Source organism: Cetorhinus maximus, chromosome 1 (assembly GCF_964194155.1).
Source record: "Cetorhinus maximus chromosome 1, sCetMax3.hap1.1, whole genome shotgun sequence".
Classification (NCBI taxonomy): Eukaryota; Metazoa; Chordata; class Chondrichthyes; order Lamniformes; family Cetorhinidae; genus Cetorhinus; species Cetorhinus maximus.
In genome coordinates, this window is record NC_135879.1 from 243,603,077 (window position 1) to 243,622,257 (window position 19,181).

General features: G+C 45.8%; 1 protein-coding gene across 3 annotated transcripts in view; it reads left to right on the top strand.

The window, feature by feature from the left end:
- The window catches only part of LOC144688430 (uncharacterized), a 125,004-nt gene that overhangs the window by 45,313 nt on the left and 60,510 nt on the right, over window positions 1–19,181 (top strand). For 2 of the 3 annotated variants that reach the window (XM_078554953.1, XM_078554962.1), the window contains exon 2: window positions 15,593–16,062. In XM_078554953.1, coding sequence (XP_078411079.1) covers window positions 15,593–16,062 — 470 coding nt within the window. Of the gene's footprint in view, window positions 1–803; window positions 1,011–15,592; window positions 16,063–19,181 lie in introns of those variants that run through there. The other variant, XM_078554969.1, reaches the window with a different exon arrangement.

Here is a 19,181-nt window from a genome sequence, read left to right on the forward strand (position 1 = left end):
TCTTTAGGGTCAGTAGATGAGGTAGAGATTATTGGTCTTGAAATGTATGGTGGGGTTCTCAATTGCAATCACTGCTCTTAGTTATGACTCCATGAGCAGCACGCTCTGTCAGACGGTTGTGGGTTCAAATCCCTCTCCAGGTACTTCAGACTCCATTATCCAGGTTGACACTTTCCAATGCAGTAATTGGGGGGTGCTGCACTGTTAGAGGTGATATTAAACTGAGCCCACTCCCCCCCCTCACCTCTACCCTCTCAAGTGCATGTAACAGATCCCAGAGCACTATTGCAGCATTCCCTCAATTTGATGCATGAACCCATGGCCTCTGACTCAGCCAGTGTGCTACTCAAAGCTGTGGCTCAAACCTCGATGTCGACTCGGATTATTTTGTGATTAACCAGGTTGCTTTTGATAGCTGCAGTTCCTCCCCCACTCCCCAGATCAAATGTGTGTATATCTCTAACAAGAAGCTCATTTCTTCTGCACCCCCCCACCCCCCGCCAGGCCTCCGCACTGCAGTCAGTCAAAGATAACCTGTGCAGAGCCGCTATCTCTTGGTTTCCTACGGCACTAGTTGTGTCGCTAAGATAAATTGCAGCATTTTTCTGCTGGGCTTCCTGAGTCACACAGCATCAAGACATCCAGCACAGAAGGAGGCCATTCACCTCCTCATGCCTGTGCCTGCTCTTTACCCATGGTGCTGCAAACCTTTCTTTTAAAGCCCAGGATCCTGTACAGATTAGCTTGGACTGGCTGCCTGCTGCTCGGCTTTTGATCCAGCTTATCGGAAGGCACGCGAGGGTAAACAGGCCATGTCCGTTGTTTTTTCTTGAAGGAATGGACTTGTGTGTCCTCTTCCTTTCCTCCTACTCTGCTCTCCCCTCCCCACCCAACACTAATGGTCTTATTTTTTCACTTTGGGAGTTCATTGAGTGATTGGTCAGTGTGCGATGGCTATGCTGGGGAGACACATACTGAAGGTTGACCTGGAATGTGATTTCCCGACACAGGTGAGCCAACTCTGCAGACCTGGAATCGAATCTTCCAAGATCCTGGGAATGGTGCCATTACACATTTAAGCTTCCATGTCTTTGTCTAGCGGCTCACCTGATTCCCCGAAGCTTCTCGAAGAGCTGAGTCAGGATGGCAATGAAGTGAATGTTGCAGTAAAGTAGTCTGCTTGATCAGCAGCCCATTCACTCCCTCCACCACCAATGCACAGTAGCTGCAGTGTGTACCATCTACATGATGCACTGCAGGAATTCACAAAGGCTCCTTAGACAGCACTTTCCAAACCTGCCTATAAGGACAAGGGCAGCAGTTGCATGGGAACACGACCAGATGCAATTTCCCCTCCAAGCCACACACCATCCTGACTTGGAAATGTATTGCTGTTCCTTTACTGTCGCTGGGTCAAAATCCTGGAACTCCCTCCCTAACAGCACTGTGGGTGTACCTACACCACATGGACTGCAGCGGTTCAAGAATGCAGCTCACCACCACCTTCTCAAGGGCAACTAGGGATGGGCAATAAATGCTGGCCCAGCCAGCGACACCCACATCCTGAGAATGAATCAAAAATCTTCCCCTGTTGCTGGCAAGGGAAGTCAGCTTCATGTAGATTGAGGTTCAAACCCAACAGGAAATCTTTATATAAAAAAAAATGGTCCGCCACTTGAGTAGACTCAAGCTGGGTCATTTGATTAACCAAGGCAGCAACAGAAAAGCTGAATATTAGTTTGGACCCAGTCCTGTTAAAATTCCACTGTTAAAAGTGTGTGTCAACGTATATAGTTAGTGAGCTTCACACCAATTACTGGCTGTGCCTTTGAGACAGGGAGGGAGACAAGCCTTTAATTGCGGTGTTAACCCCTTGTCTGCTGGGTTCCTGGCATTCATTTTTACCACTGAGAAGCCCAGGTGATGACACCAGGTGCAAGGTATGTAGGCCACTAACTGGTGTGTACGAGTGCATAGTGTTGTAGTTTGATTGTGACTGGCTAAGGAATGGTTGCGGAGACAGAGATATGTCTGAACAATAACTGGTTTTATTGTATGAACATAACTATTTACAGATACACAAGACTGCCAGGCTAAGAGGGGAACCTAGTTAAATTAAAATCATCAGGGAAGCCTTACCGAGCAAACTTTTGGAGCTGTGGACTGACAAGTCTCCGGGTTCTGATGTCTACATCTTAGCGTCTTAAAAGAGGTTGCTAATAAGGTCATAGATGCATGGATGTTAATTTCCCAAAACTCACTAAATTCTGGAAAGGTTCCATCAGACTGGAAAGTAGCAAATATAACCCCTCTATTCAAAAAGGGAGGGAGGCAGAAATCAGGAAACTATAGGCCAGTTAGCTTGACGTCTGTTGTGGGGAAGTTATTGGAATCGATCATTAAGGGGGTTATAGCTGGGCACTTAGAGAAACTCAAGGTAATTGGAAAGGGATAGCTTGGGAAATCATGTTTAACCAATTTATTGGAGTTTTTTGAAGGAATAACATGCGCAGTGGATAAAGGGGAGCCTGTAGATATACTGTACTTGGATTTCCAGAAGGCATTTGATAAGGTGCCACATCAAAGATTATTATGGAAAATAAAAGTGCATGGTGTAGTGGGTAACATATCAGCCTGGATAGAAGATTAGCTGGCTGGCAGAAAACAGAGAATATACATAAATGGGTCATTTCTGATTAGCAGAATGTAATGAGTGGAGTCTCACAGGGGTCTGTGCTGGGACCTGAACTTTTTACAATTTATATCAATGACTTAGATGAGGGGAGCAAAGGCGTGGTAGCTAAATTTACAGATGACACAAAGCTAGATAGGAAAGTATGTTAGGAAGAGGAGATAAGGAGGTTGTAGACAGATATAGATAGGCTGAGTGGGTGGGCAAAGATCTGGCAAATGGAGTTTAATGTGGGAAAATGTGTAATTGTTCACTTTGGCAAGAAGAGCAAAAAAGCAGAGTACTACTTAAATGGAGAACGGCTTCATAATTCTGAAGTGCAGAGGGATCTAGGTGTCCTAGTACATGAGTTACAAGTAATTATGAAGGCTAATGGAATGCAGTCCTTTATTACGAGAGGAATTGAACATAAAAGTAAGGATGTTATGGTTCAGTTATATAGGGCATTGGTGAGACCATATCTTGAATACTGTGTGCAGGTTTGGTCTCCTTATTTAACAGAGGATGTAAATGCGTTGGAAGTGGTTCAAAGGTGGTTTACTAGGTTGATACCGGGAATGAGCGGGTTGTTTTATGAGGAGAGGTTGGACAGGCTGAGCTTGTTTCCACTGGAGTTCAGAAGAGTGAGGGGTGATTTGATTGAAGTGTACAAGGTCCTGAATGGTCTCAACATGATGGATGCAGAAATGATGTTTACTCTTGTGGGTCAGTCGAGAACTAGGGGGCACTGTTTTAAAATTAATGGTTGCCCTTTTAGGACACAGGTGAGGAGAAATTTTTCTCTTATAGGGTTGTGCGACTTTGATATTCTCTGCCTCAGAAGACAATGGAGGCAGGATTACAGAATCACACAGCGCAGAAGAGGCCCTTCGGCCCATCGAGTCTGCACCAACACGTGAGAAACATCTGACCTACCTATCTAATCCCATTTACCAGCACTTGGCCCATAGCCTTGAATGTTATGACATGCCAAGTGCTCATCCAGGTACTTTTTAAAGGATATGAGGCAACCCACCTCCACCACCCTCCCAGGCAGTGCATTCCAAACCGTCACCACCCTCTGGGTAAAAAAAGTTTTTCCTCACATTCCCCCTAAACCTCCTGCCTCTCACCTTGAACTTGTGTCTCCTTGTGACTGACCCTTCAACTAAGGGGAACAGCTGCTCCCTATCCACCCTGCCCATGCCCCTCATAATCTAGTACACCTCAATCAGGTCGCCCCTTAGTCTTCTCTGCTCCAATGAAAACAACCCAAGTCTATCCAACCTCTCTTCATAACTTAAATGTTTCATCCCAGGCAACATCCTGGTGAATCTCCTCTGCACCCCCTCCAGTGCAATCAAATCCTTCCTATAATGTGGCGACCAGAACTGCACACAGTACTCCAGCTGTGGCCTCACCAAGGTTCAGTACAACTCCAACATGACCTCCCTACTTTTGTAACCTATGCCTCAATTGATAAAGGCAACTGTCCCATGTGCCTTTTTCACCACCCCACTAACATGCCCCTCCGCTTTCAGAGATCTATGGATACACACGCCAAGGTCCCTTTGTTCCTCAGAACTTACTAGTGTCATGCCGTTCATTGAATAATTCCTTGTCAAATTACTCCTTCCAAAGTGTATCACCTCACACTTTTCAGGGTTAAATTCCATCTGCCACTTAACTGCCCATTTGACCATCCCGTCTATATCTTCCTGTAACCCAAGACACTCAACCTCACTATTAACCACCAGCCAATCTTTGTGTCATCCGCAAGCTTACTAATCCTATACCCCCACATAGTCATCTATATCGTTTATATAAATGACAAATAATAGGGGACCGAGCACAGATCCCTGTGGTACGCCCCTGGACACTGGCTTCCAGTCACTAAAGCATCCTTTAGTCATCACCCTCTGCCTCCTATAACTAAGCCAATTTTGAATCCATTTTATCAAATTACCCTGTATCCCATGTGCATTTGCCTTCTTTATAAGTCTCCCATGTGGGACCTTGTCAAAGGCTTTGCTGAAATCCATATAAACTACATCAACTACACTACCCTCATCTACACACCTGGTCACCTCCTCAAAAAATTCAATCAAATTTGTTAGGCATGACCTCCCTCTGACAAAGCCATGCTGACTATCCCTGATCAAACCTTGCCTCTCCAAGTGGAGATAGATTCTCTCCTTCTGAACTTTCTCCAATAGTTTCCCTACCACTGATGTGAGACTCACTGGCCTGTAGTTCCCTGGCTTATCTCTACAACCCTTCTTAAATGGTGGAACCACATTGGCTGTTCTCCAGTCTTCTGGTACCTCCCCTGTGGCCAGAGAGGAATTAAAAATTTGGGTCAGAGCCCTTGCGATCTCCTCCCTTGCCTCTCTCAGCAGTCCGGGACACACATCATCTGGACCTGGAGATTTGTCCACTTTTAAGCCTGCCAACACCTCAAATACCTTGTCACTTCCTGTATCAATTTGCTTAAGAACCTCGCATTTTCTCTCCCCGAGTTCGATACCTTCATCCTCATTCTCTTGGGTGAAGACAGATGTGAAGTATTCATTCAACACTCTACCGATGTCCTCTGGCTCCACCCATAGATTGCTCCCTTGGTCCCTTATGGGCCCTACTCATTCCCTGGTTATCCTCTTCCCATTGATATACTTGTAGAATATCTTGGGATTTTCCCTACTTTTACCAGCCAGAGTTTTCTCATATCCCCTCTTTGCTCTCCGAATTGCTTTCTTAAGCTCCACCCTGCACTTTCTGTGCTCCACTAATGCCTCCGCTGATTTGCTTCCCGTGTACCTGCTAAAAGCCTCTCTTTTCCTTCTCATTGTATCCTGAATATCTCTGGTCATCCATGGTTCTCTGGGCTTGTTACTCCTTCCTATCACCCTAGAGGGAACATGTTGAGCCTGTACCCTCCCCATTTCCTTTTTGAACACCCCCCACTACTGCTCCTCTGTAGATTTCCCCACAAGTAGCTGTTCCCAATCTACCTTGGCCAGATCCTGCCTTATTTTACTAAAATCCACTCTCCCCCAATCCAAAACATTTTTTTGCAACTTGTCTATGTCTTTGTCCATAACAAACTTAAACTGTACCATGTTGTGGTCACTATCACTAAAATGCTCCCTCACCACCTCAGGTACCTAAGGCAGAGGTAGATAGATTTTTTTTAGGCAAGGGAATCAAAGGTCATCGGAATGTGGAATTTGAAACACAAACAGATCAGCTATGATCTCAATGAATGGTGAAGCAGGCTTGAGGAGCTGAATGGCCTACTTCTGCTCCTATTTCGTATGTTCGAACGTATGTTCGTATTAGTGTGGGATATATGAATATCAATGGGCTACTGGATTGTATTGGATGTAGGATGCATGAATACCTGTCGACTGCTGGACTGTGCTGGGTAACAGTCATGGTATAGGATGCATAAATACAATCAACTGCTGGTCAGAAAGCCATTGGATTGTGATAGTAGGTAAATGTCCGAAAAGCATCCTAAAAATGAGGGGTTGTTTTGGACTGCTTTTGATGGTGGAGGAAGATCACAGTCAGTGAGACCTGATGGGCTGAATGGCCTGTTTCGGTGTTTTGTACAATTCAATGGAGGTTTAAAATGCTAACGAGAGCTGTGCAGGAATGTAACTCGCTATTGCTGGAGGCTGCCAGGCGTGGAGATCTCTCCAGAGGTTTGCAGACAGACTGTTTGCAGATTGTATTCAGTCTCTCTGCTGTCATGCCAACATCTGTGTAATTCTGTCTAGAAAGAGAAGGGGTGTGAATGAGATTACCCCCAGATAACCCAAAACACAGAATAGGATGTCTGGAATTTGCTTGAAATGCACAGTAGGATCTTAGGCGATTCAAGCATTTTCTGTGTTTATTTTGAGATTACCAACCTTCCTGGCTTCTCTCGCCATTTCCACATGGATTTTTTTAAAAAGAAAACAAAAAGCTGTAAACAACAGGATGTGAGTCAGTGTTCAACCCTTTCTGTTCCCAGTTTTCCCTCCTGTGGTCGCTGATCCTTGGTTAGGGTGCAATTCCCAGGTGTGTACCAGTTGTCCCTCTTCATAAATATAGGTAATTCAACCATGGAATGCATCTCAGCAGATGTGCCAAGCAATCCCAATATTACCTGGCATTCCTGATCCCTGTAAAGGAGTCTCTGGATGATGGTTGGGATCTGGCTATTGTTTAATTATTCCTCTTTCCTAGAGCCAGGCAATGACCATCTCCAACAAGAGAGAATCCAACCATTGCCCCTTGACGTTCAATGGCAATACTGAATCCCTCGCTATCAACATCCTGGGGGTTACCATTGACCAGAAACTGAACTGGACTAGCCATATAAATACTGTGGCTACAAGAGCAGGTCAGAGGCTAGGAATCCTACGACGAGTAACTCAGCTCCTGACTCCCCAAAGCCTGTCCACCATCTACAAGGCACAAGTCAGGAGTGTGATTGAATATTCCCCACTTGCCTGGATGAGTGCAGCTCCTACAACACTCAAGCTTGACACAATCCAGGACAAAGCAACCCGTTTGATTGGTACCCCATCCAGAAAAATTCACTCCCTCCACCATCAGTGGCAGCAGTATGTAACATCTACAAAACGCACTGCAGGAACTCACCAAGGCTCCTTAGACAGCACCTTCCAATCCCACGGCCACTACCATCTAGAAGGACAAGAGTAGCAGATAGATGGGAACACCACCGCCTGGAAGTTCCCCTCCAAGTCACTCACAATCCTGACTTAGAATATATATCACTGTCCCTGGGTCGAAACCTGGAATTCCCTCCCTAACAGCACTGGGGCTGTACCTACACCACATGGACTACAGCGGTTCAAAAAGGCAGCTCACCACCACTTTCTCAAGGGCAGTTAGGGATGGGTAATAAGTGCTGGCCCAGCCAGCGGCCACCATGGATTAAAAAAAAAGGCGCAGAGCCCCTGGCCCCAGGTGGCTGTGCCATTTGGATGTTAGCTGTGGTTCAGTGGCAGCACTCTTACCTGAGTCAGAAGATTGTGGAAGTCCCTTTTCAGTGACTTGAGCATATAATCTCAGTGCCTTACTGAAGGAGTGCTGCACTGTCAGAGGTGCCATTCAAGGTGGACATAAAAGCTCCCATGAAGAGGTGCAGGGGAGTTCTCCCTGGCATCTTGGCCAAACTCTCAAACAACACCCAGATCACATGATGTGATAATTTATCTCGTTGCTGCTCTTGGGAGTTTGCTGTGCACAAATTGGCAGCCGTAGTTCCTATTTTATCACAGTGACTGTACTTCAAAGAGGCGCGGTGGTAGTGTTCCTACCTCTGGGCCAGAAGCTCCACATTCAGGTCCCACTCCGGGACTTGATGGCATCAGAAAGTGCATTCATAACGTGGGCAAACAGGCTGAGCATCAGCCTGTGAATCCTTCCAATACACCTGATGGCAGTCGGTAACAGCAGGAGAGTTTCCTGGTTAGCCATACTGCAGGAGGCAACAGCAAACCATTGTAGTATAATGATGGACCAGTCCAGTGGAACCTATGGTTGCCAATGCCCTCTTAGGGTATGGCACCTGAAGGAGGAGGAGGATACTTCAAAAGTATTTCATTGGTTGTACATTGGTTTTGTGAATGGAGCTATGTAAATGTGACTTTCTTTTGTTTGCCTTTTTGGCAAAAGCACCAGGGGCAACTTAAAAAAAATGTACACAGTGGGTTGTTGTGGTTTGGAACATACTGCTGGAAAGGGCAGTGAAAGCGGATTCGATAGTAATATTCAAAAGAGAGTTGCATAATTCGCTACAGTAACTTGAGACCAAAACATTGTATGTTTTCAAGAAGGAGTTAGATATAGCTCTTGGGATGAAAGGGATCAAAGGGAGAAATCAGGAGCAGGCTATTGAGTTGGATGATCAGCCATGATCATAATGAATGGCGGAGCAGGCTCGAAGGGCCAAATGGCCTACTCCTGCTCCTAGTTTCTATGTTTCCATAAATACTTGAAGGGGAAGAAGATGCAGATTTGTGGTGAAAGAGGGAGTGTGACTAATTGGATAGCACAGCTGAAGAGGTGGCAGAGGCACAATGGTCCAAATGGCCTCTTTCTGTGCTTTATCACTCTGGGCTGGATTTTCCTGTGGGCTCAGGAAAAGCTGACCTGTGCACTTTTGCGCCTTCCGAAATGCACACCCAACCCATGTGCAACTTCACCTAGGATTTTTGTCTTTTCACACAGATCTGGTTCACTGTTCATTTTGCGAAGGAATTCATGACGAGTGTGGGCGTAGAAGTGGCCTGGTTAAATGGCCGTATTCTCCCCCTCCTAACATTGTTTAAAGGCCCCTAAAGCTCACCCCTCACCTTGCTCAACACCCCTACTCAACCCCATGTCACCTCATGCCACCTCAGATCACCCATGCCCCCCACCAACCCCTATGCCTCCTCAGACTGTCCATGCTACCTCTAACCCCTCTTAACCCTCACCTACCCACATGCCACCCTGCTGAAAGAAGCCATTAACAGCTTTTGACATTCAGCCAAGCATTCATAATAACTACAGCTGTCATAACAGAAGCTTCCAGCTACATTGCCTGAAATTGACAGAACAGAATGGTGTCCATTTCCATTTCAAAGCAGAGTGTCTGGCAATCAATGGAAGGAAGCAGGTGATGAGAATTTTGTCGACTTTCAAAAGCAGCCGGAGCTGTCAGTCTGTTTAAATCACAGCACAAAACATGACAGCAGAGGCTGATGGGACATTTTGTAAAACATTTCTTGATGCATCATGGCACTTTCTTCAATGAAAAAAGTGTTTAATGTTTGACAACACTTAGATAACCTGAGTCAATGTAGGGTTAACATACCTTTGCAGGACAGATCCCTATAATGAATCACTGCATTAAAAAAGCATTACAGTACCGTACCTAATAGTGATATTTGAAGGTGTCAAAACAATTTACACTTGCCTTTCAGAATGTTCCTGACTCCTCAGCAGGCTTTCCCCAATGGTCACAAACTCTCCAACGAGGTGCTTATTTTATTTTTTTTGAGGGCTTTGAAAACCCATACTAGCAGACAAAAATAGTGTGCAGATGGAAATGCGATTTTCCTGCGGCCCTCATAATGGGGACCCTGACCTTGGAGGAGGTGCGTGTGCCTTTTGTGCCTCGGGCCTTCCAGAGCTGCGAAAAGGCCACACACAAGTGGCGTGGGTGTTTCTTCTTTCTGGAAAGATTCAAGTTCCAAGTTTTGTGGCTCAATTGGGAGTCGACAACTGGCCCTTTGGTTCTGTTTAACCTAGGATTCTGTATGCTACCCCTCAATCCGTTTATATTTGCTTCTTTCAGGCTAGTTTTACTGCCACATAGCAACAATGAAATTTGGTTTCCAATGTGCTTCGAGGTCAGGCTGTTAATTTAATGGAAGGGAGGTGAGCAACCTGATAGCGAATGTTCCTTCTACAGTCTGAAGCAGTCCCGTGCTCACACGCAGCACGGCCTGGACAACACTCAAATAAGGAACACAAGCAAGAGGGAAGTCATGTAAAGTTAAGTCAAGGCCAAGTAAAATAAAATTAATGTATGTAAACCAAAGTCAAATAAAGTTTAGGCATGGCAGGGCAGCTCGGTCACGTGGAATGCGTGTCCGATAGATGTGGGCAGCCATGGATGCAGTGGTGTCCTCGACGGCCACACCTGCAGCAAGTGTCACCTGTTGCCGAATCTTGAGCTCCAGGTTTTGGAGCTCGAGCAGCGGGTTGAGCTCAGAAATTCTAAAGGGGCAGCCACACTGCGAGGTGTATACTATAGACCCCCAAGTAGTGAGAGGGAGATAAAAGACCAAATATGTCGGCAAATTTCTGAGTGCAAAAACAAGTTGGGGACTTTAACTACCCTAATATCAATTGGGATTCGAACAGTGTGAAAGGCACAGAGGGCACAAAATTCTTGAACTGAATTCAAGAGGACTATTTCAGCCAGCACATAACAAGCCGAACGAGAGATGGCGCAACTCTAGATTTAGTTTTAGGAAATGAAGCTGGACAAGTGGATGAAGTGGCAGTGGGGGACCATTTTAGAGATAGTGACCATAATATAGTTAGATTTAGCATCACTATGGAAAAGGACAAAGATAGAACAGGAGTAAAAGTTCTAAATTTGGGGAAGACAATTTTACAAAGCTGAGAGGTGAGCTGGCGAGAGTGGGCTGGATACAGCTATTAGAAGGGAAAACTGTGTCAAATCAGTGGGAGGCGTTCAAAGGTGAGATTCCACGGGTACAATGTAGACATATCCCCACAAAGATAAAGGGTGGTACTGACAGATCTAGAGCCCCCTGGTGATCCAGAACCATACAGGCCAAGATAAAGCAGAAAAAGAAAGCTTATTACAGTCACAGAAGGCTTCATACTGTAGAAAGCCCAGAGGAGTATAGAAAGTACAGGGGTGAAGTAAAAATGGAAATTAGGAAAGCAAAGAGAGAATACAAAAAAATATTGGCAGGTAAAATCAAAGAAATTCCTAAGATGTTTTACCAGTACATTCAGAGCAAGAGAATAACTAAGGAAAGGATAGGGCCTATCAGAAATGTACATGGTAACTTGTGGGTTGCTGCAGAAGATGTGGGCAGGGTTCTCAATGAGTATTTTGTCTCTGTCTTCACTAAGGAGAGGGATGATGCAGACATTCTAGTTAAGGAGGAGGAGTGTGAAATATTAGATACAATAATGATGGCGAGAGAGGAATTGCTGGAGAGACTGGCATCCTTGAAGGTGGATAGATCGCTAGGGCCAGATGGATTGTATCCCAGGCTGTTAAAGGAAGCCAGGGAGGAAATCCCTCTGGTACCCCACCTTCAGTGGTGGGCAAATTATTGGAATCAAATCTGAGAGGATAACCTGTCGCTTAGAAAAGCACAGATTGGTCAGGGATAGTCAGCATGGTTTTGTTAGGGGAAGATCGTGTCTTACTAATTTAATCAAATTTTCAAAGGAATAACAAGGAGGATTGATGAGGGTGGTGTAGTTGATGTAGTCTACATGGATTTCAGTAAGGCCCTTGACAGGATCCCACTTGGCAGCCTGGTCAGGAAAGTGAGATCTCATGGGATACAGGGGAAGGTAGCAGGTTGGATCCAAATTTGGCTCAGTGACAGGAAACAAAGGGTAATGGGCAATGGATATTTTTGCGAGTGGAAAGCAGTTTTCAGTGGCATTCCACAAGGCTCAATGTTCGGGCCCTTGCTGTTTGTTGTATATATTATTGATTTGGACTTAAATTTGAGAGTCATGATTGGGAAATTTGCATATGACGCAAAAATTGGCTCTGTAGTTGATTGTGAGGAGGTTAGCTGTCGACCAGGTAAGGACGACAGATTTCCTTCCCTAAAGGCTAGTGAGTTGGATGATCAGCCATGATCATAATGAATGGCGGAGCAGGCTTGAAGGGCCGAATGGCCTACTCCTCCTAGTTTCTATGACTCCAAATTTAAACCTTTAAGATGGGTCTTGACAGAGTGGATGTGGAGAGGATGTTTCCTCTTGTGGGAAAATCAAGAACTAGGGGGTCACGGTTTAAAAATAACGAGTCACTCATTTAAGACAGAGATGAGGAGAAATATTTTCTCTTAGAGGGTCATGAGACTTTGGAATTCTGTTCCTCAAAAAGCAGGGTCCTTGAATGGTTTTTAAGGCAGAGCTAGATAGATCCTTGATTTTAAAAAAAAATTCATTCATGGGATGTGGGCATCGCTGGCTAGGCCAGCACTTATTGCCCATCCCTAATTGCCCTTGTTTAGAGGGTATTTGAGAGTCGACCACATTGCTGTGAGTCTGGAGTCACATGTAGGCCAGACCAGGTAAGGATGACAGATTTCCTTCCCTAAAGGGTCATAGTGAACCAGATGGGTTTTTACAACAATCAGTACTGGCTTCATGGTCATCATTAGACTTTTAATTCCAGGTTTTTATTGAATTCAGATTCCACCATCTGCCGTGGTGGGATTTGAACCTGGGTCCCCAGGGCATCACCCTGAGAGTAATTCTGGGTCTCTGGATTACTAGTCCAGCGACACTACCAGTATGCCACCACCTCCCCCCATTGATTAACAAGGGGTGATAGGTTATCAGGGGTAGGCAGGAGGTTACAATCAGATCAGCCATGATCTTATTGAATGGTGTAGCTGGTTTGAAGGGTTGAGTGACCTACTCCTGTTCCTAGTTCATATGTTCACGTATCAATGGTTTGGTTGAGTGGGTGGAAAAGCGGCAAATGGAACTCAATCCAGAAAAGTGTGTGGTAATGCATTTAGGGAGGCAGACAAAGCAAGAGACTACTCAATAAATGGAAGGATGTTGAGAGGTAGAGGAAGTGAGAGACCTTGGAGTGCATGTCCACAGGTCCCTGAGGTGGCAAGACAAGTGGATAAGGTGGTAAAGAAAGCATATGGAATGCTTTCCTTTATTGGCCGAGATATTGAATACAAAAGCAGGGATGTAATGATGGAACTGTATGAAACGCTGATTAGGCCACGACTGGAATTTTGTGTATCATTCTTGTCACCACATTTCAGGGAGGACGTAATTACTCTGGAGAGAGTGCACGGGAGATTTTCAAGAATGTTGCCAGGGCTTGTAAATTGCAGTTATGAGGAGAGATTGGATAAGCTAGGGTTGTTTTCCTTAGAACAGAAGAGGCTGAGGGGTGACCTAATTGAGGGGCCTAGACAGGGGAGACAGGGAAAATCTGTTTCCCCTCACTGAGGGCTCAATTACCAAGGAGCACAGATCTAAGGTAATGGGTAGAAGGATCAGAGGGTACATGATGAAAAACTTCTTCACTCATTCCTTCACTGTCACTGGGTCAAAATCCTGGAACTCCCTCCCTAACAGCACTGTGGGTGTACCTACACCACAGGGACTGCAGCGGTTCAAGAGGCAGCTCACCACCACCTTCTCAAGGGCAATTAGGGATGGGCAATAAATGCTGGCCTAGTCAGCGATGCTCACATCCCATGAATGAATGAAAAAAGAGGGTGGTGGATGTGTGGAATTTTCTGCCTGGTTTGGTGGTGAAGGCTTCAACTCATTTATAAGGTACCTTGATCTGCATCTGAAGTGCTGTAACCGGCAGGCTATGGACCGGGTGCTAGTCTTTTATTTTTTGGCCAACACAGACATGATGAGCTGAATGGCCGCTTTGTGCTATCACTTTTCTATGGCTCTAACATTCAGGCTTTGGCTGACAAGTGGCAAGTAACATTTGCACCATACAAGTGCCAGGCATTGACCGTCTGCAACAAGAGAGAATCTAACCATCGTCCCTTGACATTCAATAGCATTACCATCACCAAATCCCCCATGATCAACATCCTGGGGGGTTGCCATTGACCAGAAACTGAACTGGACTAGCCATATAAATACTGTGGCTATAAGAGCAGGTCAGAGGCTAGGAATCCTGTGGCGAGTAACTCACCTTCTGACTCCCCGAAGGGAGTGTGATAGTTGCCTGGGTGAGTGCAGCTCAAGAAACTCAACACCATCCAGGACAAAGCAGCCCACTTGATTGGCACCCCATCCACCACCTCCAGCATCTATTCCCTCCACCACCGACGTACAGTGGCAGCAGTATGTACCATCTACAAGATGCTCTGCAGCAACTCACCAAAGCTCCTTTGACAGGAACTTTCCACATCCGTGACCTCTACTACCTCGAAGGACATGGGCAGTAGATGCATGGGAACTCTACCAGTTGCAGGTTCCTCTCCAAGCCACTCATCATCTTGACTTGGAAATATATCGCCGTTCCATCACTGTCACTGGGTCAAAAACCTGGAACTCCCTCCCTAACAGCACTGTGGGTGTACCTACACCACATAGACTGCAGTGATTCATGAAGACAGCTCACCACCACCTTCTCAAGGGCAATTAGGGATGGGCAATAATATTGCTGGCCTAGCCAGTGACGCCCATGTTCCGTGAAAGAATTAAAAAAAAAATCTACAGGCTTATGAAACCCAAGTTTGGTTTCACCACAACTTCTTGATAAAAGAACTGAGGGGGTGGTTTGTGGCAACTTGGGTGGAACTGGTATAATTGAAACAAGGAAGTGAAAGAACCAAATTTCCTTAGCGCCATTCATACCTCACGACACCCTGGAACACGTCAGCCAATTAAGTGCACTTTGAAAGTCCAGTCACCGTTTTGTAGCAAATGTAGCAGTCAATTTGCACACAGTAAGGCCCCACAAACTGCAATGTAATAGTGGAGGGATAAGTATTGACTGGAGAGAACTGCCATTTGATCTTTTACTTCGACCTGAGAGCGGAGACGAGTCGGGTTAACGCCTCATATGAAAAATGGCACTTTGAACAGTGCAGCTGTCCCTCAGTAATTCACTGGGAGCATCAGTCTAGATTATGTGCTCAAGGCTCTGGAGTGGAAGGGAAACCTACTGAGCAATGGCTGATACCGTCACATTTAGACGCTGTGTTATAATGTAGGTGTGTCTTTAATGCAGTGATTTATCATGGGGATCTGTCTTGCAAAGGCATATTGACCCTTACACTCAGTGTTATCATGCATTACAGTACTTTTTCCATTGGAGGAAGTGCCTTAATGCATTTTAAAATGTTCTTTAAAAAATGTCTTGTCAGGCTCTGCAGTCATTTTGTGCTGTGATTTAAATCGACTGACAGCTCTGGCTGTTAAAAATACACCAGCTTTTGAAAGTTGACAAAGTCCTCTGCAACTGTGTGGTCCATTGATTGACAGGCACTCTACTTTGAAAAGCAGATGGGATGGGGTTTAGTAAATGCCAATTTGTGCCCTTGTCCCATCTGCTTCTTGCCTCCTGCCTATTTCAGTGTTTCAGTGCTCCCTGTGTCATCCCGTCATTTTCTTCCTCCTCAGGTGGTACAAGCTGTCTTCAAAGCCCGGGCAGAAGGAGAAGGACAGAGGGGAGATCCAGGTGAACATTCGGTTTGTCCGCAACAACATAACCGCCAGCATGTTTGATCTATCTTCCAAGGAGAAGCCACGCTCAGCACTGGGCAAGCTGAAGGACAAAGTGAAAGGCAAGAAGAAGCATGACAAGCTGATGCCCGAGTCTGCATCAGCCATTGTGCCAAGCAGCGTGGGGCAGATCCTCAGTGATGAGGAGTTCAATGAGAAGGAAACGCCGGAGAAGAGGTCCAAGAAAGGTTTCTTTTCAAAGCCCAAACTGCACAGGTCTTCGCTGACCAAATCCAACAGCTCCCTCAGTTCACAGCAGAGTGTGAAGTCCACGGAGAGCGTCAGCAGCAGCACTGGGGCTGTGACAGTAACGTCTCCCCAAACCACTGCACCACCAACTGGTTTCCATCTTCTGTTTAATAAAACAAGTAAGGGGTGCCTTTTCCACTGATCTTATATGCTGACCATAGGTTAAATGAGAGGGCAGTTAGGTATGGGCAATAAATGCTGGCCTAGCCAGAAACGCCCACATCCCATGAAACAATTTTTAAAAATGGGCTGATGGAGTATAAAAATGTGAACTTGTTCACTTGCAGGAAGAATAGAAAGCAGTGTATTATTTAAAAGGAGAGAGATTGCAGAACTCTGAGATACACAGGGATCTGGGTGTCCTGTACATGAATGACAAAAAGTTAGTATGCAGGTATAACAAATGATTGGGAAGGTAAATGGAATGTTGGTGCTTATTGCAAGGGGAATGAAATATAGAAGTAGGGCAGTTTGGCTACAGTTGTACCTTGGTGAGACCAGATCTCGAGTACTGAGTTTGGTCTCCTTTCTTAAGAAAGGGCATAATTGCATTAGAAGGATTTCAGAGAAAGTTCACTGGACTGATACTTGGGGTGGGGGTGGTTACCCTATGAGGAAAGGCTGGATAGGTTGGGCCTGTATCCATTGGAGTTTAGAAAATTGAGAGGTGATCTTATTGAAACATATAAGATCCTGAGGGCACTTGACAGGGTGAATGCTGAAAGGATGTTCCCCCTTGTGGAAGAGACTGAAACTAGGAGAGACAGTTTAAAAATAAGGGTTCCCCCATTTAAGATAGAGATGAGGAGAAATGAGGATCATTAGTCTGTGTTATTCGCTTCCCCAGAGAGCAGTGGAGCCTGGATCATTTAATATTTTTGAGGCTGAGTTAGATAGATTCTTGATTGACAAGGGAGTCATAAGGTATAGGGGGGTAGACAGGAAAGTAGAGTTGAGGCTACAATCAGATCAGCCATGATCTTATCAGATGGCAAAGAAGGCTTGAGGGGTCGAATGGCCAACTCCTCCTACTTCATATGTTTGTTTGATCATAAAGGGCATGTGAGTATTGGGGTATCAATTTCCATTTAAGATACTGATGTCAGTGAAAATCACTCACAGGGCAACTGCAGCATGGGGTTAGATACACAGTTAAGCTCCCTCTAGACTGTCCCCATCAAACACTCCCAGGGCAGGTACAGCACGGGGTTAGATACAGAGTAAGGCCTGGATAGAGTGGACGTGGGGAAGATGTTTCCATTAGTAGGAAAGACTAGGGCCCGAGGGCACAGCCTCAGAGTAAAGGGAAAACCTTTTAGAACAGAGATGAGGAGAAACTTCTTTAGCCAGAGAGTGGTGAATCTATGGAATTCATTGCCACAGAAGGCTGTGGAGGCCTGGTCATTGAGTGTATTTAAGACCGAGATAGATAGGTTCTTGATTGGTCAGGGGATCAAAGGTTACGGGGAGAAGGCCGGAGAATGGGGTTGAAAAACTTATCAGCCATGATTGAATGGTGGAGCAGACTCGATGGGCCGAATGGCCTAATTTCTGCTCCTATGTCTTATGGTCTTATGGTCTAAAGCTCCCTCTACACTGTCCCATCAAACACTCCCAGGGCAGGTACAGCACGGGGTTAGATACAGAGTAAAACTCCCTCTACACCGTCCCCATCAAACACTCCCAGGACAGGTACAGCACGGGGTTAGATACAGAGTAAAGCTCCCTCTACACTGTCTCCATCAAACACTCCTAGGACAGGTACAGCACGGGGTTAGATACAGAGTAAATCTCCCTCTACACCATCCCCATCAAACACTCCCAGGGCAGGTGTAGCACAGGAAGCAGATTCAAGAGTTACTTACAAAAGGCAGTTGGATGAATACTGGAAGTGAAAAAAACATTGTAGGGTAATGGGGAAAGAGCAGGGAGCCGAAGAACAGAGGAATTATCCCCAATGTCCTGGCCAATATTTATCCCTCAGCCAACATCACTAAAACCGATGATTTGATCATTATCTCATCCCTGTTTGTGAGGGAACTTGCTGTGTGAAAATCGGCTGCCGTGTTTCCTGCATTACAACTGTAACTACACTTCCAAATTCCTTCACTGCCTGTGAAGCACTTCCTGGGGTGTCCTGGAAGGGACTATGGAAATGCAATTCCTCCCCCTCTCCCATGTTAATGCTGAGAGTAGAGGATGGGAAATGGTTAGATTGGAATTGATAGCAGGATTGAGCTGCTGGAGAAAGCTACAATCCACTGCTTCTGATCTGAGGCATTTGACATCGTCCTGTGCATTCTGTGCTTTACTGACATGACAACATGTGTCCCACTCATTACCCGCCTTTCATGATTCAAGGAATTCTGCTTTATAGTTTTTATTGGGAAAGGGTTAACAGTGATGTGGAGCCAAGAATGGAACCAAACTACTGATCAGGCATGATCTAATTGAATGGTGGAGTAGGCTCAAGGGCCTGAATGGCCTAATCCAGTTCAAATATTCCAAATTAAACTCAGCATATCAATGATTTTGTAGTCTGAACACTCAAGAGAAATAGTTGAAAGGAGTAAATAAACAGAAATAGTTGGCCCATCATTTTAATTCCCTGCTCCACTTCCTCTCTTTCCTTGGCCTTCTCCATGGGAAAAATTCCCCCCCCCACCGTCGGGTGGGTGGGGAGGTGTGGGAGCGGCTGTGGGCGGGCGCGCCTCCGATCAGCGCCCCAATTGGGGGAGTGCTGCCATTTTACGTGGGCGGGCCAGTTAAGGCCTGCCCAGCGTGACGTCCGCCAGGAAGCTCCCTGTGCAGGTTTGTGGGGGAGGGGGCGGGATTCCCTCAGCCGGGAATACTAAGTGCTGCCTCAGAGATCAGCTCCGATTTAAAGCTTTTATTAAACATATTTAAAAACTTTCCCTGCCTTGTCCCTTCAAGTGACAGTGTCACATGAGTTGGGACGTGTCCATAAGTTTGATTGAAACCTTTCTTAAAGATTTAAAAACCCTCATGAAGCCTCATCCCGCCCGTGGATGAGGTTTTGTGCTTTTTCTGAAGCCCGCCAGAGCTCCCGGCCTGCCCGCCAGCCTTGAGGTTGGACGGGCGGGTCCATTAACGACATTAATTAGTTTTTCAATGGCCTCAATAGGCTGTTGACAGGTTGGCGGGGGTGCAGCTGACTTGGCTGCGCCCCCGCCGACCTGAAAATGTTAATGACGTGGGGTGAGGTTGGGAGTTCCAC